This window comes from Stegostoma tigrinum, chromosome 7 (genome assembly GCF_030684315.1).
Source record: "Stegostoma tigrinum isolate sSteTig4 chromosome 7, sSteTig4.hap1, whole genome shotgun sequence".
NCBI lineage: Eukaryota > Metazoa > Chordata > Chondrichthyes > Orectolobiformes > Stegostomatidae > Stegostoma > Stegostoma tigrinum.
Window position 1 is genome coordinate 108122591 of NC_081360.1, and position 23694 is coordinate 108146284.

At 44.8% G+C, this 23694-nt stretch overlaps 1 protein-coding gene across 1 annotated transcript in view; it reads right to left on the reverse strand.

The window, feature by feature from the left end:
• Positions 1 to 23694, reverse strand: part of xrcc5 (X-ray repair complementing defective repair in Chinese hamster cells 5) — a 296785-nt gene that overhangs the window by 83319 nt on the left and 189772 nt on the right. Inside the window, exon 11 of the mRNA XM_059647633.1 lies at positions 13920 to 14057. Within this exon, the coding sequence (XP_059503616.1) occupies positions 13920 to 14057 (138 nt within the window). The remainder of the gene's footprint in view (positions 1 to 13919; positions 14058 to 23694) is intronic.

Genomic DNA, 23694 nt, shown 5'->3' on the forward strand with positions numbered 1-23694 from the left:
AACGCTATCGTGCCCGTCTCTACTACTTCCACTGGCAACGTGTTCCAGGCACCTACCACCCTCTGCGTAAAGGACCTTCCACGCATATCTCCCGTAAACTGTTCCCCTCTCACCTTGAAATCATGACCCTTAGTAACTGAGTCCCCCACTCTGGGAAAAAGCTTCTTGCTATCCACCCTGTCTATACCCCTCATGATTTTGTAGACCTCAATCAGGTCCCCCCTCAACCGCTGTCTTTCTAATGAAAATAATCCTAATCTACTCAACCTCTCTTCATAGCTAGCACCCTCCATAATAGGCAACATCTTGGTGAATCTCCTCTGCATCTTCTCGAAAGTATCCTTTTGGTATTGTGGCGACCAGGACTGTATGCAGTATTCCAAATGTGGTTGAACCAAAGTCCTACTTTCTTCAGTAGAGAGTGGCGGAAGCTGGGCAGAAGTGAAGTCGGAGCAGAGAGGCAGTTGGGAAGGTAAGTGATTGTTATTTAAGCAGTTACCTTGAAGCCCCAAGTCCTACACAGTAGGGCCTCCCTCCCTCCTCCTCTAACCTAATTAAAAGTCCACAGACTCGCAGCTTGAAGAGCGGGAGTGTCGGTCAGAGGCCTACAGGTGGGTGAGTCTCTGCTGCAAAGATTAGACAATACCTACCCTGACCGACGGAGCCCTCCTTTCCTGTTCCAGAGGCAGAAAGAGCGGGAGCTCTAACCGCGAAGGACTATCGTGTGTTGTTAAAATAAGGCTTTTCAATTTATATTCTTGTGTATTGTGTAGTTGATTAAAAGTTTAATTGCATAATTGAAAAGGAGTGTAGCAGAGAAGTACTAGAAAGCATTTAATACATAAATTGTAAAAGTTAACTAAATAAGTAGTAATGGCTGGACAGGTGATGTGCTGTAGCTGTATGATGTGGGAGCTGGCTGATCCCATTGTGAATGGCAGCGACCACATTTGCAACAAGTGTTGGTTGCTGGAAGAACTCCGGATCAGAGTTAATGATCTGGAATCTGAGCTTCAAACTCTGCGGCACATCCGGGAGGGGGAGAGTTACCTAGACACTTTGTTTCAGGAGGCAGTCACACCCGGCAGATTAAGTAATTCAAACTCAATAAGCGTTTAGGGACAACAGGGTGTGACTGTAAGTGAGGCAGGTAGGGGATTCCGAGTTCAGGAGTGCAGGAGCCTCAGCCCTTGACCTTGACCAACAGGTATGAGATTCTTGCTCCCTGTACAGATGAGGAAAAGGACGGTGGACAGGATGAGCCAGCTGACCACAGCACCATGGTGCAGAAGGCCATTCAAGAGGGGGGAGCAAAAAGACAGGTAGTTGTTATAGGGGATTCTATTATTAGGGGGACAGATAGTATCCTATGCAAGCCGGATTGGGAGTCCCGCATGGTGTGTTGCCTGCCCGGTGCCAGGGTGCAGGACATCTCCAAACGGCTTGAAAGGATATTGGAGTGGGAGGGGGAGGATCCAGTTGTTGTGGTCCACGTTGGGATTATCAACATAGGCAAAGCTAGGGTAGAGGGCCTGTTCAGGGATTATGAAGCACGAGGAAAGAAATTGAAGTACAGGGCCTCAAGGGTCATAATCTCTGGATTACTGCCTGAGCCACGTGCTAAATGGCATAGGGAAAAGCAAGTCAGGGAAGTAAACATGTATCTAAGGGATTGGTGTGGGAAAGAGGGATTCCATTTCATGGGGCATTGGCATCAGTTTTGGAACCGGGGGGGATCTGTACCATCGGGACAGTCTCCACCTGAACCGATCTGGAACCAGTGTTCTAGTGAAAAGGATAAAAAGGGTCGACAGTAGGACTTTAAACTTCTGAGTCGGGGGGGGGGGGGGGGGGAGGGAAAGTGAAAGAGACAGGGAGAATGGAGTTAAATGGAAAGATAAGCAACAGGCTAGCTTGTGTACAGTTGGGTTTAAGCTCGAGGCAGACTAGGAATACAGCAAAAAGGAAGGACACCTTAAGACATTTTAGGATTTCCAATCTCAAATAATGATAAGAAAGTTAGCATTAAGGCACTTTATCTAAATGCTCATAGTATTCGCAACAAAGTAGATGAATTAACAGCACAAATCATCTTGAATGATTATGATGTGGTAGGCATCACAGAGGCATGGTTGCAGGGAGTTCAGGACTGGCAGTTAAACATCCAAGGATTAACAACATATCAAAAAGACAGGGAGCTGAGCAGCGGGGGCGGGGTTGCCTTGTTAGTTAAGAATGAAATTAAATCTACAGCACTGAATGACATAGGGTCAGAGGATGTGGAGTCTGTGTGGGTGGAGTCGAGGAACCAAAAAGGCAAAAAAACTATAATGGGAGTTATGTACAGACCTCCTAACAGTGATCAAGACCAGTGGTGCAAGATGCACCGAGAAATAGATAGAGCATGTCAGAAAGGCAAGGTCACAGTGATCATGGGGGACTTCAATATGCAGGTGGACTGGGGGAATAATATTGCCAATGGATCCAAAGAAAGGGAATTCATGCAATGTTTGCAGGATGGCTTTTTGGAACTGCTTGTGATGGAGCCCACAAGGGAGCAGGCTAGTCTGGACTTAGAGCTATGCAATGAGCCAGACTTTATAAAAGATCTTAAAGTAAGGGAACACTTAGGAATCATAATATGGTAGAGTTCAGTCTGCAGTTTGAAAGAGGCAAGGCGAAATCGGATGTAATGGTGTTACAGTTAAATAAAGGTAATTACAGAGGCATGAGAGAGGAATTGCCGAAAATTGACTGGAAGCAGAGCCTAGCGGGAAGACAGTAGAGCAACAATGGCAGGAGTTTCTGGGTGTAATTGAGGACACAGTACAGAGATTCATCCCAAAGAAAAGAAAGATTATCCGGGGTGGGATCAGACAGCCATGGCTGGCAAAGGAAGTCAGGAAATATATCAAAGAAAAAGAGACAGCCTATAAAGTGGCCAAGAGCACTGGGAAATCAGAACAAAAGAACAAAGAACAAAGAAAACTACAGCACAGGAACAGGCCCTTCGGCCCTCCAAGCCTGTGCCGAACAAGATCCTCTGTCTAACCTGTCATCTATTTCCTAACGGTCTGTGTCCATTTGCTCCCTGCCCATCCATGTACCTGTCCAAATATATCTTAAAAGACGCTAATGTGTCTGCGTCTACCACCTCCGCTGGCAACGCGTTCCAGGCACCCACCACCCTCTGTGTAAAGAACTTTCCACGCATATCTCCCTTAAACTTTCCTGCTCTCACTTTGAACTCATGATCCCGAGTAATTGAGTCCCCCACTCTGGGGAAAAAAGCTTTTTGCTATCCACCCTGTCTATACCCCTCATGATTTTGTAGACCTCAGTCAGGTCCCCCCTCAATCTCCGTCTTTCTAATGAAAATAATCCCAATCTACTCACCTCTCTTCATAGCTAGCACCCTCCATACCAGGCAACATCCCGGTGAACCTCCTCAGCACCCTCTCCAAAGCATCAACATCCTTTTGGTATTGTGACGACCAGAACTGCACACCGTGCTCCAAATGTGGCCGAGCCAAAGTCCTATACAACTGCAACATGATCTGCCAACTCTTGTACTCAATAAACCGCCCAATGAAGGAAAGAATGCCATATGCTTTTTTGACCATCCTATTGACCTGCGTTGTCACCTTCAGGGAACAATGGACATGAACACCCAGATCTCTCTGTTCATTAATTTTCCCTAGGACTTTTAGATTTACTATATGGTTCGCCCTTGAATTTGATCTTCCAAAATGCATCACCTCGCATTTGCCTGGATTGAACTCCATCTGCCGTTTATCTGCCCAACTCTCCAGACTATCTGTATTCTGCTGTAATCTCTGATAGTCCCCTTCACTATCAGCTACTCCACCAATCTTAGTGTCATCAGCAAACTTGCTGATCAGACCACCTGCACCTTCCTCCAGATCATTTACATATATCACAAACAACAATGGTCCCAGTACAGATCCCTGTGGAACACCACTGGTCACAGGTCTCCAATTTGAGAAATTCCCTTCTACTACTACCCTCTGTCTCCTGTTGCCTAGCCAGTTTTTTATCCATCTAGCTAGCACACCCTGGACCCCATGTGACTTCACTTTCTCCATCAGCCTGCCACGGGGAACCTTATCAAACGCCTTACTGAAGTCCATGTATATGACATCTACAGCCTTTCCCTCATCAATCAACTTTGTCATGTCTTCAAAGAATTCTATTAAGTTGGTAAGACATGACCTTCCCTGCACAAAACCATGTTCCCCATCACTGACAGGCCCATTTTCTTCCAAATGGGAATAGATCCTATCCCTCAGTATCTTCTCCAGTAGCTTCCCTACCACTGACGTCAGGCTCACCGTTTGATAATTATCTGGATTATCCTTGGTGCCCTTCTTAAACAAGGGGACAACATTAGCAAGTCTCCAGTCCTCTGGGACCTCACCCGTGTCTAAGGACACTGCAAAGATATCTGTTAGGGCCCCGGCTATTTCCTCTCTTGCTTCCCTCAGTAACCTGGGATAGATCCCATCCGGATCTGGGGACTTGTCCACCTTAATGTCTTTTAGGATGCCTAACACTTCCTGCTTCCTCATGTCAACGTGACCTAGAGTAAGCAAACATCTATCCCTAACCTCAACATCTGTCATTTCCCTCTACTTGGTGAATACCGATGCAAAGTACTCATTAAGAATGTCACCCATTTTCTCTGAATCAGTGCATAACTTCCCTTCTTTATCCTTAAGTGGGCCAATCCTTTCTCTAGTTACCTTCTTCCTCTTTATATATGAATAAAAGGTTTTGGGATTTTCCTTAACCATGTTTGACAGCAATGTCTCATGTCCTCTCTTAGCCCTCTTAATCCCTCATTTCAGATTCGCTCTACATTCCTGATATTCTTGCAAAGCTTCGTCTGTCTTCAGTCGCCTAGACCTCATGTATGCTTCCTTTTTCCTCTTGGCTAGTCACACAATTTCACCTGTCATCCATGGCTCCCTAATCTTGCCTTTTCTATTCCTCATTTTCACAGGAACATGTCTCCCCTGCACGCTAATCAACCTCTCCTTAAAAGCCTCCTGCATATCAAATGTGGATTTACCATCAAACAGTTTCTCCCAAACTACATTCCTCAGATCCTGCTGAATCTTGGTATAGTCGGCCTTCCCCCAGTTTAGTACTTTTCCTTGAGGACCACTCCTATCCTTGTCCATGAGTATTGTAAAACTTACCGAATTGTGGTCGCTATTTCCAAAGTAGTCCCCTACTGTAATAACAACCATGTGGCCGGGTTCATTCCCCAGCACCAGGTCCAGTATGGCCCCTTCCTGAGTTGGACTACATACATACAGCTATAGAAAACCCTCCTGGACACAACTAATAAATTCTGCTCCGTCTTGACCCCTAACACTGAATGAATCCCAGTCAATGTTGGGAAAATTAAAATCTCCCATCACCACTACCATGTTTCTCCTCCACCTTTCCATTATCTGCTTATATATTTGTACCTCTATCTCATGCTCGCTGTTGGGAGGACTATAGTAGAGCCCCAACATTGTTACTGCATCCTTCGTATTTCTGAGTTCTACCCATACTGCCTCACTGCTTGAGTCCTCCATGGGGCCCTCCGTCAGTACAGCTGTGATATCGTCTTTGACTGGTATTGCAACTCCTCCATCCCTTTTACCTCCCTCTCTATCCCACCTGAAGCATCGATATCCTGGGGCAACTAGTTGCCAGTCATGCCCTTCCCTCAACCAAGTCTCAGTAATAGCAATAACATCATACCTCCAGGTACCGAGCCAAGCCCTAAGCTCCGAGCTCAGTCAACCTCTCTTCATAAGATAAGCCCTCCAGTCCAGGCAGCATCCTGGTAAACCTCCTCTGAACCCTCTCCAAAGCATCCACATCTTTCCTATAATAGGGCGAACAGAACTGGACGCAGTATTCCAAGTGCGGTCTAACCAAAGTTTTATAGAGCTGCAACAAGATCTCACGACTCTTAAACTCAATCCCACTGTTAATGAAAGCCAAAACACCATCGGCTTTCTTAACAACCCTGTCCACTTGGGTGGCCATTTTAAGGGATCTATGTATCTGCACACCAAGATCCCTCTGTTCCTCCACACTGCCAAGAATTCTATCCTTAATCCTGTACTCAGCTTTCAAATTCGACCTTCCAAAATGCATCACCTCGCATTTATCCAGGTTGAACTCCATCTGCCACCTCTCAGCCCATCTCTGCATCCTGTAACTGTCCCGCTGCAGCCTACAACAGCCCTCTATACTGTCAACAACACCTCTAACCTTTGTGTCGTCTGCAAACTTGCTGACCCATCCTTCAATCCCCTCATCCAAGTCATTAATAAAAATTACAAACAGTAGAGGCCCAAGGACAGAACTCTGTGGAACACCTCTCTCCACTGACTTCCAGGCAGAATATTTTCCTTCTCCTACCACTCGTTGTCTTCTGTTGGCCAGCCAATTCTGTATCCAGACAGCTAAGTTCCCCTGTATCCCATTCCTCCTGACCTTCTGAATGAGCCTACCATGGGGAACCTTATTGAATGCCTTGCTAAAGTCCATATACACCACATCCACAGCTCGACCCTCATCAACGTTTCTAGTCACATCCTCAAAGAACTCGATAAGGTTTGTGAGGCATGACCTGCCCCTCACAAAGCCGTGTTGACTGCATTTAATCAAGCCATGTTCTTCCAGATGGTCATAAATCCTATCCCTCACAATCCTTTCTAACACCTTGCAGACGATAGACGTGAAACTTACTGGTCTGTAATTGCCGGGGATTTCCCTATTTCCTTCCTTGAAGAGAGGAATTACATTTGCCTCTCTCCAGTCCTCAGGTACGACTCCAGTGGAGAGCGAGGATGCAAAGATCTTCGCAAGTGGCGAAGCAATTGCATTTCTCGCATTTCAAAGCAGCCGAGGACAAATCTGGTCCGGGCCTGGCGACTTGTCAATCTTAATGTTTGACAAAATTTTCAGCACATCAGCTTCCTCTATCTCTATCCATTCCAGCATGCACACCTGCTCTTCAAAGGTTTCATTCACTACAAAGTTCGTAGTAAGGGAATGGAATGGTTTGCCTGCAACGGTAGTAAATTAAATGTACCAACTTTAGGTACATTTAAGTTGTCATTGGATAAGCATATGGACGTACATGGAATAGTGTAGGTTAGATGGGCTTGAGATCGGTATGACAGGTCGGCACAACATCGAGGGCCAAAGGGCCTGCACTGTGCTGTAATGTTCTATGTTCTATGTTCTTAATTTCAGGTAACCATAGGATGGTTTCAAGAGGAATATATAGAGAGTACAGGGCCAATATGTTCTATGAAGATAAAGATCTGGAACAAACACTTTTTTCTGCGATGGAGGTAGTTATTATGAGGGAGCATAGTTTTAAAGTGAGTGGAGGTAGGTATAGGGGAGACATCAAAGGTAGGCTCTTTACTCAGAGAATGGTATGGGCGTGGAATGCATTGCCGGAGAGGGTAGTAGAGTCAGCCTCATTAGGGGCATTTAAGCAGCTATTAGATAGGCATATGGATAATTGTATAAGGTACGTTAGATAGACGTTAGTTTTAGGGTAAAAGTTCGGCACAACATCGTAGATTTGCACTGTGCTGTACTATTCTGTGTTCCACATTCTAACAGCAAAGTTAGAAGTCCAGCAAACTTGGATATTGAGGGATGTCAAAGTAAAAAGGAGGCTTACGGAAGATACAGAAGACTCAAAACATCAAAAGCCCTGGAGTACAGAATGTACAAAGGGAACTTAAAATGGAAATTTGGAGAACACAAATGGGATGTGAATGAATAAAGGCAAGTTAAAAATCAAGGAAAATGCTGAGTTATTTTACAAGTACGTTGTGGTAAATGGATACAAATAGTGGGGCCCCATTATGGACTGCAGTGGTAATTTGTATGTGGAGTTGGAAGACAGAGGTAAAATTCCAAAAGAATACTTGGTGTCAGTGATCTCTAGTGCAAGGGACAATGCGGGTGTAGAAATCAGGGAGTAGTACTTTGATATCATTTTAAAAATTAGCACCAAGAAGAGGAGGTTCTGAGTTTTCTGGCAAGATTTAAAGAAGGTAAACCTCCAGGGCTGGATGAAATTAATGAAATATAAGCTGTTGAATAAGGAAAGAGGGGAGAACAGGTTGGAAGCTGGCATTAATTTTCAATTTCTGTCTGGCTACAGGAGAGGTGCCAGAGAACTATAGAACAGCCAGGATATGAGTTGCCTGATTGGGACTGTTAATCTAGTCCACTCAAGGAGCCCTGGCTGACATGAAAAGTGTCAGCTATTCTGGTATTCTGAGAGCAGACTCTGAAGAAACAGTATTAGATTCAAGGACTTTTCATGTGTAAATAACAGGTGACTTGATGATAGGATACCGACCTCTTTGGAGTTACTTCAACTTCTGGTGCCACATGCTAATGAGTACAGAAGTTAGTCTAGATGAATGTATGGTGAAGAGTTAATGCAGGAGGGAGGGCACTATCCAAGCAGGGAGGTTTGGTAGTACCACTTTGGAGGATTTAACTTAGTCTGGCAGGGCTGTGGGAAATGGAGTAGTAGGTCAATGTTTGGAGTGATTGAGAAGGTTAATGTTAAATCCACTAAGACTAATAGGAAGGGCACGTGGGGCCAGATTAATAAGCATAATGGGGCTGACACTCTGAAGTACGTTTATTTTAATGTAAGGTGAAATAACTCCACATAGTCCGAAAACCTGTCACCAAGTCACCCTTTATTTACATGCACGCAATACTAGGCAGTGACCCAGCTAACACAGAGCTGGATCCTAGTGTGAACAGAACCCCTGACATCCTATTTATATCTGTTAGGCCAGGGCTCTCTGATTAGACCAGGTTAACGGCCCCAATCAGGGAAATCATACTTGTTCCAATCACCATGTCCCTCCCTTTCTAAGCCCTGGAACATAGGCATTTTTGTACTAGTTCTGGTTTTCCTCTGACTCTATTTTGGATACTGGCAGCATGTTTCAGACCACAGCTTGTCTCTTGTGCCCGGAGTGTCTCAGCCCATGGCACCAGAAATTGAAATAACTCCATAGAGGTTGGTATCCTGTCATCAAGTCACCTGTTATTTACACGTGAAAAGTCCTTGAATCTAATACTGTTTCTTCAGAGTCTGCTCTCAGAATACCAGAATTGCTGACACTTTTCATCTTCTGGTGGTTATAGCACTGAGGTGGCGACATCTGTCATGTCCATCTTGTCTTCTGTGGTATCTTCGATGTTAGGTGGAGGGGGGCAGCCCATGGGTTTTGACAGACTTGCTGGATGTTCAGAGGGACAGGGTGTATTTTGCTCCTGCCCCATTTGTGAGGTTGCTGCTTTCATGTGGTCAATGTACTTGTTCAGGACCCGCCTGGTATGGAGGGCATTAGCTATGAGGAGAGGTTGGAGAAACTTGGGTTGTTCTCACTGATGGAGGTTGACGGGCGACTTGATAGAGGTCTACAGGATTATGAAGGGCCTGGACAGACTAGACAGTCAGAAGCCTTTCCCCAAGGTGGAAGAGCAGTTACCAGTGTCATGGGTTCAAGATGTGAGGGGCAAAGTTTAACGGTGATTTACAACGCAAGTTTTTGACACAGAGGGTGGTGGGTGCCTGAGCTCGCTGCCGGAGGATGTAGTGGAAGCAGATACTATAGTGACTTTTAAAAGGTGTCTTGACAAATATCTGAATAGGATGAAATAAGAGGAATACAGTGCTTGGAAGTGTAGGGGGTTTTTAGTTGTGACGGGCAGCATGCTGATGCAGGCTTGGAGGGCCGAAGACCCTGTTTCTGTACTATAATTTTCTTTGTTCTTTGTACCATTGAATGATGGATGGTATGGATCTGTCCTTACATGCTGAATGCCATTTAATTTTAGGAAACACTGAAATTCTCTGCTGGTCAATGCTGGCCCATTGTCAGTGACTAACACCTCCAGGACTCATTTATTGAAAAAGATGCTTGTAGCTTTTCAGTTGTCATGCACATGTTTGACAAATGAACTTCGTGCATGTCCGACCACTTTGAATGGGCATCCACAAAGACCAAAAGCAAGTAACCCATGATAGCACCAGCATTGTTGACATGTAACTACATCCAGGGTTTACCTGGCCATTCATACAAATGTAGTGGAGTTGCTGGTGGTAATTTTTGTCCCTGTTGGCTCTCTGGGCACTGACAACTAATGTGGGTATGTCTGCATTCAGTCCTGGCACCAGACATAACTTCTCGCCAATATCTTAATTTTGGAGACCCCTATTTGACCCTGGTGGAGTTCAGCCAGTATCTGGCAGTGACCTTTGTTTGAAACAATCACTCTTGCTGCCCATAATAATATGCTGTCCTATGTGGTGATCTGGTCTCACCAGGTCCAGAAAGGCTTCAATTCTAGTTGTGATGGCCTTTTTGATTCCCCCATTGCCACCAGCTGTTTTAGTTTTGTCAAGCCAGGATCTTTTTGTGTCCACAGTCTGATATTGTCAGAGGTAACCAGAAGGGTTTAAAACCAGAATTGGACTCTTCCAGTGGCAGCACCACCAGTGGTGTATTTGCCAGTGGCAGACTGCTCAAGGCTTCAGTGTTTGCCACTTAACACTTAGGAGGCAGCGTTCATAATATGGTAGAGTTCAATCTGCAGTTTGAAAGAGAGAAGGCAAAATCGGATGTAATGGTGTTACAGTTAAATAAAGGTAATTACAGGGGCATGAGAGGAATTGACGAAAATCGACTGGAAGCAGAGTCTAGCAGGGAAGACAATAGACCAACAACGGCAGGAGTTTCTGGGTGTAATTGAGGACACAGTACAGAGGTTCATCCCAAAGAAAAGAAAGATTATCCGGGGTGGGATCAGACAGCCACGGCTGACAAAGGAAGTCAGGAAATATATCAAAGAAAAAGAGACAGCCTATAAAGTGGCCAAGAGGACTGGGAAATCAGAAGATTGGGAAGGCTACAAAAACTAACAGAGGATAACAAAGAGAGAAATAAGGAAGGAGAGGATCAAATATGAAGGTAGGCTAGCTAGTAGTATTAGTAAAAGCTTCTTTCAATACATAAGAAACAAAGGAGAGGCAAAAGTAGACATTGGGCCACTCCAAACTGATGCTGGAAGGCTAGTGATGGGAGATAAGGAAATAGCTGAAGAACTTAATTAGTACTTTGCCTCAGTCTTCACAGTGGAAGACATGAGTAGTATGCCAACAATTAGGGAGAGTCAGGGGGCAGAGTTGAGTGTGGTAGGCATTACAAAAGAGAAAGTGCTAGAAAAGCTAAAAGGTCTAAAAATTGATAAATCTCCTGGCCCCGATGGGCTACATCCTAGAGTTCTGAAGGAGGTGGCTGAGGAAATAGCAGAGGCTTTGGTTGTGATCTTTCAAAAGTCACTGGAGACAGGGAAAGTCCCAGACGATTGGAAAATTGCTGTTGTAACCCCCTTGTTTAAGAAAGGATCAAGGCAAAAGATGGAAAATTACAGGCTGATTAGCCTAACCTTGGTAGTTGGTAAAATTCTTGAATCCATTGTCAAGGATAAGATTTCTAAATTTGTGGAAGTGCAGGGTCAGATTAGAACAAGTCAGCATGGATTTAGTAAGGGGAGGTCGTGCCTGACAAACCTGTTAGAATTCTTTGAAGAGGTAACAAGTATGTTAGATCAGGGAAACCCAGTAGATGTTATATATGGAAACTTCCAAAAGGCCTTTGTTATGGTGCCTCACGGGAGGCTGCTGAGCAAGGTGAGGGCCCATGGTGTTCGAGGTGAGCTACTGGCTTAGATTGAAGATTGGCTGTCTGACAGAAGGCAGAGAGTTGGGATAAAAGGCTCTTTTTCGGAATGGCAACCGGTGACGAGTGGTGTCCCGCAGGGTTCAGTGTTGGGGCTGCAGCTGTTCACCTTATTTATTAATGATCTGGATGAAGGGACTGGGGGCATTCTGGCGAAGTATGCCGATGATACAAAGATGGGTGGACAGGCAGGTAGTGCTGAGGAGGTGGGGAAGCTGCAGCAAGATTTAGACAGTTTAGGAGAGTGGTCCAGGAAATGGCTGATGAAATTCAACGTGAGTAAATGTGAGGTTTTGCACTTTGGAAAAAAGTATACAGGTATGGACTATTTTCTAAATGGTGAGAGAATTTGTAAAGCAGAAGTACAAAGGGATCTGGGAGTGTTGGTCCAGGATTCTCAAAAAGTTAACTTGCAGGTAGAGTCCGTGATTAAGAAAGCGAATGTAATGTTGTCGTTTATCTCAAGACAGTTGGAGTATAAAAGCAGCAATGTGCTTCTAAGGCTTTATAAAGCTCTAGTTAGGCCCCATTTAGAATACTGTGTCCAATTTTGGGCTCCACACCTCAGTAAGGACATAATAGCCCTGGAGCGTATCAAGCGGAGATTGACACGGATGATCCCTGGAATGGTAGGTTTAACGTATGATGAATGGCTAAGGATCCTGGGATTGCATTCATTAAAGTTTAGAAGGTTGAGGGGAGATCTAATAGAAACTTACAAGATAATGTATGGCTTAGAAAGGGTGGACGCTAGGAAGTTGTTTCCGTTAAGTGGGGAGACTAGGACCAGTGGCACAGCCTTAATATTAGAGGGGGTAAATTTAAAACGGAAATGAGACGACATTTCTTCAGCCAGAGAGTGGTGGGCTTGTAGAATTCATTGCCACAGAGTGCAGTGGAGGCCGGGACGTTAGATGCCTTCAAGGCAGAGATCGACAAATTCTTGATTTCACAAGGAATCAAGGGCTACGGGAAGAGTGCAGGGAAGTGGAGTTGAAATGCCCATCTGCCATGATTTAAATGGCGGAGTGGACTTGATGGGCCAAATGGCCTTACTTCCACTCCTATGTCTTATTGTCTTGACCACTCTATCTACCTGCATTGCCACCTTCAGGGTACAAGAATCTGAACACCCAGATCTCTTTGCATCAATTTTCTCCAGGGCTTTTCCATTTACCCTGAAGCTCGCTCTTGAATCAGATCTTCCAAAATGCATCACCTCACATTTGCTTGGACTGAACTTCATCTGCCATTTCTCTGCCCAACTCTCCAATCTATCTATATTCTGCTATATTCTCCGACAGTCACCTTCAATATCTGCTACTCCACCGATTTTAGTGTCATCTGAAAACTCAATAATCAGACCATCTATACCTTCCAGCAGATCATTTATGTCTATCACAAGCAACAGTGGTCCCAACACGGATCCTTGTGGAACACCACTGGCCACAGTTCTCCATTTTGAGAAACTCCCTTCCACTACAATTCTCTGTCTCCTGTTGCCCAGCCAGGTCTCTACCCATCTAGCTAGTACGCCCTGGACCCCATGCGACTTCACTTTCTCCATCAGCCTACCATGGGGAACGTCATCAAATGCCTTACTGAAGTCCATGTATATGACATCTACAGCCCTTCCCTCATCTATCAACTTTGTCACTTCCTCGAAGAATTCTATCAAGTTGGTAAGATATGCGCAAAACCATGCTGCCTATCATGAATAAGCCCATTTTCTTCCAAATGGGAATAGATCCTATCCTTTAGTATCTTCTCCAGCAGCTTCCCCACCACTGACGTCAGGCTCACCAGTCTATAATTACCTGGATTATTCTTGCTGCCCTTCTTAAACACGGGGACATAATTAGCAATTCTCCAGTCCTCCGAGACCTCACCTGTACTCAAGGATGTTGCAAAGATTTCTGTTAAGGCCCCAAGCTATTTCCTCTCTTGCATCCCTCATCAGCCTGGGATAGATTCCATCCGGACCTGGGGACCTGTCTACCCTACTGCCTTTTAGAATATCCAACACATCCCCCCTCCTTATGCTGACTTGGCTTAGAGCAATCAAACATCTATCCCTAACCTCAACTTTACCTCATATTTATCTTTAATTACAGGAAAAGCCACTCCAACTTGAGGGTTTGATCTCCGGTCATAAACGTAACGGACTATTGCCATCATATCCAGATCTTCCAATGCGTGAATCAATGCAGATAGAGCCACAGCAGCATGCTAGGAAGAGAGATAAGAACACAATTGTTTTCTTATTGTTATTATAAAGGAATTTTAAAGAAATGAACTAGATACGTTTCAGATCCTCAAACCAAAGGAATTAGTTATGTGAAATTTTAAACTGATCTGTAAATACACCTGAACATAGAACATTACAGCACAGTACAGGCCCTTTGGCCCTCGATGTTGTGCCACCCTGTCATACCGATCTCAAGCCCATCTAACCTACACTATTACATGTACGTCCATATGCTTGTCCAATGACAACTTAAATGTACCTAAAGTTGGCGAGTCTACTACCGTTGCAGGCAAAGCGTTCCATTCCCTCACTACTCTCTGAGTAAACAAACTACCTCTGACATCTGTCCGATATCTTTCACCCCTCAATTTAAAGCTATGCCTCCTCGTGCTCGCCGTCACCATCCTAGGAAAAAGGCTCTCCCTATCCACCCTATCTAACCCTCTGATTATTTTATATGTTTCAATTAAATCACCTCTCAACCTTCTTCTCTCTAATGAAAACAGCCTCAAGTCCCTCAGCCTTTCCTCGTAAGACCTTCCCTCCATAACAGGCAACATCCTAGTAAATCTCCTCTGCACCCTTTCCAAAGCTTCTAAATCCTTCTTATAATAGTGACCAGAACTGTACGCAATACTCCAAGTGTGGCCGCACCAGAATTTTGTACAGCTGCAGCATAACCTCTTGGTTCCGGAACTCGATCCCTCTATTAATAAAAGCTAAAACACTATACGCCTTCTAAACAGCCCTGCCAACCTGGGTGGCAACTTTCAAGGATCTGTGTACATGGACACCGAGATCTCTCTGCTCATGGGCACTACCAAAAATCTTACCATTAGCCCAGTACTTTGCCTGCCGGTTATTCCTACCAAAGTGCATCGCCTCACACTTGTCTGCATTAAACTACGTTTGCAGTAAGTAAATTTGCAGACGACACTCAGGTTGGTGGAGTTGTGGATAGTGACGAAGGATGCTGTAGGTTGCAGAGAGACGTAGATAAGCTGCAGAGCTGGGCTGACAGGTGGCAAATGGAGTTTAATGCAGACAATTGTGAGGTGATGCACTTTGGTAGGATAAACCAGAAGGCAAAGTACAGGGCTAATGGTAAGATTCTTAGCAGTGTAGATGAGCAGAGAGATCTTGGTGTCCATGTACAGAGATCCTTGAAAGTTGCCACCCAGGTTGACAGGGCTGTTATGAAGGCATACACTGTTTTATTACAGCTTTTATTAATAGAGGTATTGAGTTCCGGAACCAAGAGGTTATGGTGAAGCTGGACAAAACTCTGGTGCGGCCACACTTGGAGTATTGTGTACAGTTCTGGTCACCGCATTATAAGAAGGATGTGGAAGCTTTGGAAAGGGTGCAGAGGAGATTTACTAGGATGTTGCCTGGTATGGAGGGAAGGTCTTACGAGGAAAGGCTGAGGGACTTGAGGCTGTTTTCATTAGAGAGAAGAAGGTTGAGAGGTGACTTAATTGCAACATATAAAATAATCAGAGGGTTAGACAAGGTGGGTAGGGAGAGCCTTTTTCCTAGGATGGTGACGGCGAGCACGAGGGGGCATAGCTTTAAATTGAGGGGTGAAAGATATAGGACAGATGTCAGAGGTAGTTTGTTTACTCAGAGAGTAGTAAGGGAAAGGAATGCTTTGCCTGCAACGGTAGTAGATTCGCCAACTTTAGGTACATTTAAGTCGTCATTGGATAAGCATATGGACGTACATGGAATAGTGTAGGTTAAATGGGCTTGAGATCGGTATGACAGGTTGGCACAACATCGAGGGCCGAAGGGCCTGTACTGTGCTGTAATGTTCTATGTTAACCCATCCTTCTACGCCCTCGTCCAGGTCATTTATAAAAACGACAAACAGCAGTGGAACCAACACCGACCCTTACGGTACACCACTAGTAACTGGTCTCCAGGATGAACATTTCCCATCAACTACCACTCTCTGTCTTCTTTCAGCAAGCCAATTTCCGATCCAAACTGCTATATCTCCCAGAATTCCATTCCCCCAAATTTTGTACAATAGTCTACTGTGGGGAACCTTATCGAACGCCTTGCTGAAATCCATATACACCACATCAACCGGTTTACTATCATCTACCTGTTTGGTCACCTTCTCAAAGAACTCAATAAAGGTTTGTGAGGCACGACCTTCCCTTCTCAAAACCGTGCTGACTATCCCTAATCAATTTATTCTTTTCTAGATGATTATAAATCCTATCCCTTGTAACCTTTTCCAATACTTTACCAACAACTGAGCTAAGGCTCACTGGTCTATAATTACCAGGGTTGTGTCTACTCCCCTTCTTGAACAGGGGAACCACATTTGCTATCCTCCAGTCGTCTGGCACTATTCCTGTAGACAATGACGAGTTGTAGATCAATGCCAACGACTCGGCAATCTCCTCCCTGGCTTCCCAGAGGATCCGAGGATAAATCCCATCTGGCCCAGGGGACTTATCTATCTTCACACTCTGTAGGATTTCTAATACCTCTTCCTTGTGAACTTCAATCCCACCTAGTCTAGTAGCCTGTATCTCAGTATTCTCCTCGACAACATTGTTGTTTTCTAGAGTGAATACTGTTGAAAAATATTCATTTAGCGCTTCCCCTATCTCATCTGACTCCACACACAACTTACCACTACTATCCTTAATTGGGCCTAACCTTACTTTTGTCGTTCTTTTATTCCTCAAATACCTATAGAAAGCCTTCGGGTTTACCCTGATCCTATCCGCCAACAACTTCTCATGTCTCCTCCTGGCTCTTCTGAGCTCTCTCTTTAGGTCTTTCCTGGCAACCTCATGGCCCTCAAGCGCCCTAACTGAGCCTTCACATCTCATCCCAACATAAGCCTTCTTCTTCCTCTTGACCAGAGATCCCACCTCCTTCGTAAACCACGGCTCCCACGCTCTACAGCTTCCTCCCTGCCTGACAGGTACATACTTATCTCGGACACAAAGGAGCTTTTCCTTGAATAATCTCCACATTTCTAATGTGCCCATCCCCTGCAGTTTCCTTCCCCATCCTATGCTCCTGAAGTGAATCAAATTAATATCACAGAACAACTTTTTTTTGCTGCAATTCTTGACCTTCTCTTTAAACCATTTGATTACATATTCATAAAAATCATAAAATCTCTCATTCAGCCCACTGAATCCAAACCTGGACCCACCTATGCCTGTAACCCTACATCTCTCATGGCTAATCTGTCTACATCCCTGGACACTAGGCGCAATTTAGCATGGCCAATCCACTTAACCTACATTTTAGCAACTGATGCGTAACAAACAACACATACCAAAGATCTAGGCATCGTCAATGTCCAGAAAGTAAAAGCCATGAAAATCTGCCTAAGCATCAATCGATCCACCCACTGAGAAGTCAGAAGTTCAAAGCTGTCTGACTTGTCCACAAACACAGGATTAAAGTATAAACAAGTAACAATCACCTTTTTATCATTGGTGTGATTCAAACAAATGCTGGAGTAGGCTTATTGAGCTACCATGAGCACCAGCCTGTCATTACCATCAAGCCAGGAATCGGCCATGGTCCAATGAAGAGTACAATGCTGGGTGTAGCACTGAAAATGAGGTGACAACCTAGTGATGCTATAACACAGGACTCTCTGTATGTTATGAAGATAAACAGCAAGTAATACAGACAGGGCTATTCCACAACCAATAGGTTAGATGTGGGGAGGCAATGGGATTGTTAATCCAGACACCCAGTTAATGTTCTGGGGGTCTGGGATCCAATCCGGCCCATGGCATATGGTAGAATTTGGAGTCAATAAATATCTGGAATTAAGAATCTAACAAATGGCCATGAATACAGTGTCAATTGCCAGGAAGAACCTGTTTGATTCACTAATGTCCTGTAGGGAAGGAAATTGCCATCCTTACTTGGTCTGGCCTACATGCCACTCCAGACCACAGCAAGTGGTTGACTCTTAACTGCACTCAGGGCAATTAGGGATGGGCAATAAATGCTGCCTGGCCAGCAACGCCCTCATCCCATGAATGAATAAAGAGGTTAGATACAAGCTCTGTAGTCCTGTGACATCTATCTATAAATGGTAGTAGGCAATTAATCAACTCACTGGGGAAAGCTCTTTGCTAATGCTGTAATTGTACCTTCCTCTACTACTTCCACTGGAAGCTTCTTCCATATATGCACCGCGCTGTGTGTGAAAATGTTGCCCCTTGAGTCCCTTTTAAGTCATTCCTCTCTCACCTTAAACCTATGTCCTCTAATTTTCGACTCCCTTATCTTGTGGAAAGATCCTTGGTTATTCACCTTACCAATGCACCTCATGATTTTATAAACTTCTACAAGGTCATCCTTCAGTGATCGAATGTTAATAACCAGTCTACCAAGTGGAACCTTGTTGAAGGCCTTGCTAAAGACCACGTAGACAAAGTCTACTGCTCTTTCACCTTATGCAGCAAGATAGCAGCAGAGCAAGATGCTCCAGCGAGAGCTCTTCTGCTCGCTAGTCCCTTTTCCTTCTTCTTTCTTTTCTCCCCCTCTTTGCTGCAGCTTTTCTTCCTGCACTTCCCGCCAACAACTACCCCCCACCCCCACACCCTTCCGGCCGCCCAACTTTCAACTTCTTGAAATACCCTAACTGGAGGGAATGGAGAATGAAGTCCCAGAGCAGCCTAGTGCAGGAGATGAGCAGGACACCAGGCCAGTGTAGGAAGCAAGCTGAAGCCCGGAGCAGGAGAAGGCTAACCCCGGGCCAACCTGGAAGACGAGTCCCAGAAGTGAGTCGCAGCCAGAGCCCAGACCAAGGGCAGACTAAGCCCAGGCCAACCTGGGAGGCAAGTTCTGGAAGCAAGTCATGGCCAGAGCCCAGAGCTGGAAGTACAGGAAACACTGGCTGACTCCTGGAAACGAGTAGTACCTGGAGTTGGAGCACAGTGAGCGTGGGCCAGCTGGAGTGGGGGGCAGCGAGTGCTGGAGGCGAGTACAAGACAGAGTCCAGTGCATGGAAGCAGCAAGGCCTTGTGTTCTGAAGCCTGGTGGACATTGACTCAGCGGAAAAGGACTATAAATTGAGTGCCTTAAAGATACTTCTCATTATCATTCTGGAGTTCTTAAACTTGGTGTTCCCATACTTATCCCATACTATTTCAATTCTGCAACAACACTTAAGTTACTCTATATCTAAGATGGCGCCGAGAGGCAATATTATAAACATTTTACTGCACTCAAATGAGTGCACATGACAATAAAGGCTATTCTATCTGATCCTATTCAATCCTCTTGGTCACCTCTTCAAAAAACTCAATCAAGTTTGTGAGATGCGATTTCCTGCACGCAAACTCATGCTCAATATCCCTAATCAGCCCTTGCCTTTCCAAATGCATGTAGATTCTGTCTCTCTGAATCCTTTCGAAAAATTACCCACCACAGACGTCAGGCTCACCAGACTGAGAAAGCTCACTTTTCCTTGCAGTCTTTCTTAAATAATGGCACAATATGAGCCACTCGTTTTCACACCAGTTTTCCACACCTCACTCGTGACTTAGATGTTACAAATATCTCTGCTGGGGCCCTGCAATTTCTTCCCTAGCTTTCTACAATAACCTGAGATACGCTTAGAACATAGAAATGTACAACACTGTACAGGGGCTTTGCCCCACAATGTTGTGCTGAACTTTTACCCTAAGCCTAAGGTCTAACCTCCACCCCTACCCTATACTATCATCCATATGCCTATCTAATAGGTGCTTAAATGCCCCTAATGAAGCCGACTTCACCACCCTCTCTGGCAATGCATTCCACGCCCCTACCTCTCTCTGAGTAAAGAACCTCACTCACTTTAAAACTATGTCCCTCGATATTGCTATCCTTCACCCTAGGAAAAAGTGTCTGACTATCTACTCTATCTATACTACTTGGTCAGGTCTTAGGGATTTATCTACCTTTATGCATTTTAAAACCTCCAGTACCTCCTCTTCTGTAATATGGACTCTTGTCAAGGCATCATTATTTATTTTCCCAGAGTTCCCTAGCTTCCATGTCTTTCTCCAAAGAGTGGTACGGTGACTCAGTGTTTAGCACTGCTGCCTTACAGCACCAGGGACTCAGGTTGGATTCCACTCACCACTTGGTGTGTACGTGTTTGGAGTCTGCATCTACTACACGTGTCTGCGTGGCTTTCCACTTGGGTGGTCCGGTTTCCTCCAAAAGTCCAAAGATGTGCAGGTTAGGTGGATTGGCTGTGCTGAATTGTCAATAGTGTCTACGGATGTGCAGGTGAGGTGGATTAATGTGGCAAAACGTGGAGGTTACGGGGATATGGTGGAGGGGCTTAATCTAAGTCAGATGGTCTGTGGAGAGTTGGTGCAGACTCAATGGGCCAAATGGCCTCTTTCCACACTGTAGGGATTCTATGATTCCAGATAAATATAGTGACTACAACAGCAGGTCAGAGGCTAGGAACCCTGTAGCTAATAACTCAACTCTAACTCCTCAAAGACTGTCCACCATTTACAAGTTACACGTCAGTAGTGTAATGGATCACTTCTACCAATTTCAATGATCTGAGCACATACAGTTCACAAACAGGTCCCTTCGCTTTAGCATCCTTTTTGAATTATACCCCTTGTTTTATATTGTTTACTATTTTCGTCCCACCAAAATATGTCATCTCATACTTCTCTGTATTGAAATTCATTTGTCACTTCTCCACTCAATCCACCAACTTGTCTATGTTTTCTTTTGAAGTTCTACACTCTGTCCTCCTCACATTTTAGAATATTTTCATCACATCCATAAGGGGATGCAGCTGTCACTGTCTATGCCAGTATGCATTGCTCATCCCTAGGTCCTCAAGGGGTACCCTCAAGACTCAACATCATTACTGTGGGTCTGGAGTTGGTGAAGAGATAAGGATTGCGTAATAATACCTCTACAGGACATTAACACCAGGCTAATGTCTGAGGACATGGGTGTGAATCAGATGAGTTTTTACAACAATTGACAGTAGTTCCATCGTCTCCTTTAGATTAGCTTTTTATTCTAGAATTTCATTGAATTTAAATTACACCATCTGCCATGGTGGGATTCAAACCCATGCCCTCAGGCATTCACCTGGGGTTCTGGATTACTAGTTCAATGATATCACTGCTATGCCACCTTCTCAGATTCATCCAACACAGAAATTCGACTCATCCGTGCTGATCTAATCCCATTTTCCAGCATTTGGCCCTCATCCGCCTAAACCCTTCCTACTCATATAACCATCCAGATGTCTTTTGAACATTTTAATTGTACTCACCTTCACCATTTCCTCTGGCAGCTCGTTCCATACATGTAGTACCCTCTGCATGAAAAATTACCCCTCAGGTCCTTTTCAAATCTTTCCCCTCTCACCTTGAATAATATCCTCTAGCAACCTCTTGTTATGATTCCCTTCAAAGTTTTATGTCATCTGCAAACTTTGACACTGTCCATCACACACCAATACTTAGGTCATTAATGAATATCTAGAAAAGCAAGGGTACAAATTCTAACCCCGGAAAATTGCACTTCAATCCATCTTCCAGCCAGAAAGACATTCATTGATCCTGTTGTTTCCTATCACTCAGTCATTTTTGTATCCATATTGCTACCGTCACTCTCGTTCCACAGTCTATGACTTTTCCCACGCATAGAACTTAAGATCATAGAAAAGTACAGCACAGAACAGGTCCTTTAGCCCACAATGTTATGCCGAACTTTTACCCTAATCGTAAGGTCTATCAAACCTCCACTGCTACCTTATACAACATCCATATGCCTATCTAATAGCCTTTTAAATGCCCCTAATGAGGCCAACTCCAGAATCCTCTTCAGCAACGCATTCCAGGCCCCAACCACTTTCTGGGTCAAGAAACTACCTCAGACGTCTCCCCGATATCTACCTCTACTCACATTAAAACTATGCCCCCTCTTAAAAGCTGCCTCCACTCTAGGAAACAATCTCTGGCTGTCCACTCTATCTATACCTCTGATCATTTTGTACACCTCTATCAAGTCACCTCTCATCCTTCATCGTTCTAAAGAGAAAAGCTCTCTCAACCTTTCCTCATAAGACCTTCCGTCCATTCCAGGCAACATTCTGGTAAACCTCCTCTGCACCTTTTCCAACACCTACACATCTTTCCTGTAATGAGGCGACCAGAACTGGACACAATACTCCAGATGTGGCCGAAACAGGTGTTTGCATAGCTGGAGCATAACTTCACAGCTCTTGAACTCCATCCCTCTATTAATGAAAGCTAATACACTGTACGCCTTCTTAACAACTCTATCCACCTGGGTGGCAGCTCTCAGGGAGCTCTGAATATGAACCCAAGATTCCTCTGCTCTTCCACACTGCCAAGAATCTTTCCGTTAACCCTGTACTCTGCTTTCAAGTTTGTCCTTCCAAAATGAATCACCTCACACTTTTCAGGGTTAAACTCCATCTGCCACTTCTCAGCCCAGCTCTGCATTCTATCAATGACCCTTTGTAACCGAGAACAGCCCTCTGCATTGTCCAAAACGTGACCCACCTTTGTACTGTTCACGAGCTTGCTAATCTACCCTTCCACTCCTTCATCCAAATCATTTGCAAAAATCACAAATAGAAGAGGACCCAGAACAGATCCTTGTGGTACACCACTCGTAACAGAGCACCGTGTTGAATATTTTCCGTCCACTACCACCCTTTGTCTTCTAAGGGTCAGCCAATTCTGAATCCAATCTGCCACATTACCCCCATCCCATGCCTCCTTACCTTCTGCATGCCCCTACCATGGGGAACCTTATCAAATGCCTTACTTAGGGGGGGGCACGAGAAAGGCTTGGCAGAAGGAATCCGGGAAAACACAAAGGCATTTTACACTTACGTGAGGAATAAGAGAATGGTCAAAGAAAGAGTAGGGCCGATCAGGGATAGCATAGGGAACTTGTGTGTGGAGCCTGAGGAGGTAGGGGAAGCCCTAAATGAGTTTTTTGCTTCTGTCTTTACGAAAGAAACGACCTGTGTAGTGAATGAAACCTTTGAAGAGCAGGTGTGCATGCTGGAATGGATAGAGATAGAGGAAGCTGATGTACTGAAAATTTTGTCAAACATTAAGATTGACAAGTCGCCAGGCCCGGATCAGATTTGTCCTCGGCTGCTTTGGGAAGCGAGAAATGCAATTGCTTCGCCACTTGCGAAGATCTTTGCATCCTCGCTCTCCACTGGAGTCGTACCTGAGGACTGGAGAGAGGCAAATGTAATTCCTCTCTTCAAGAAAGGAAATAGGGAAATCCCCGGCAATTATAGACCGGTAAGTCTCACGTCTGTCGTCTGCAAGGTGTTAGAAAGGATTCTGAGGGATAAGATTTATGACCATCTGGAAGAGCATGGCTTGATCAAATACAGTCAACACGGCTTTGTGAGGGGTAGGTCATGCCTTACAAACCTTATCGAGTTTTTTGAGGATGTGACTAGTAAGGTTGATGAGGGTCAAGCTGTGGATGTGGTGTATATGGACTTCAGTAAGGCATTTGATAAGGTTCCCCATGGAAGGCTCATTCAGAAGGTCAGGAGGAATGGGATACAGGGGAACTTAGCTGCTTGGATAC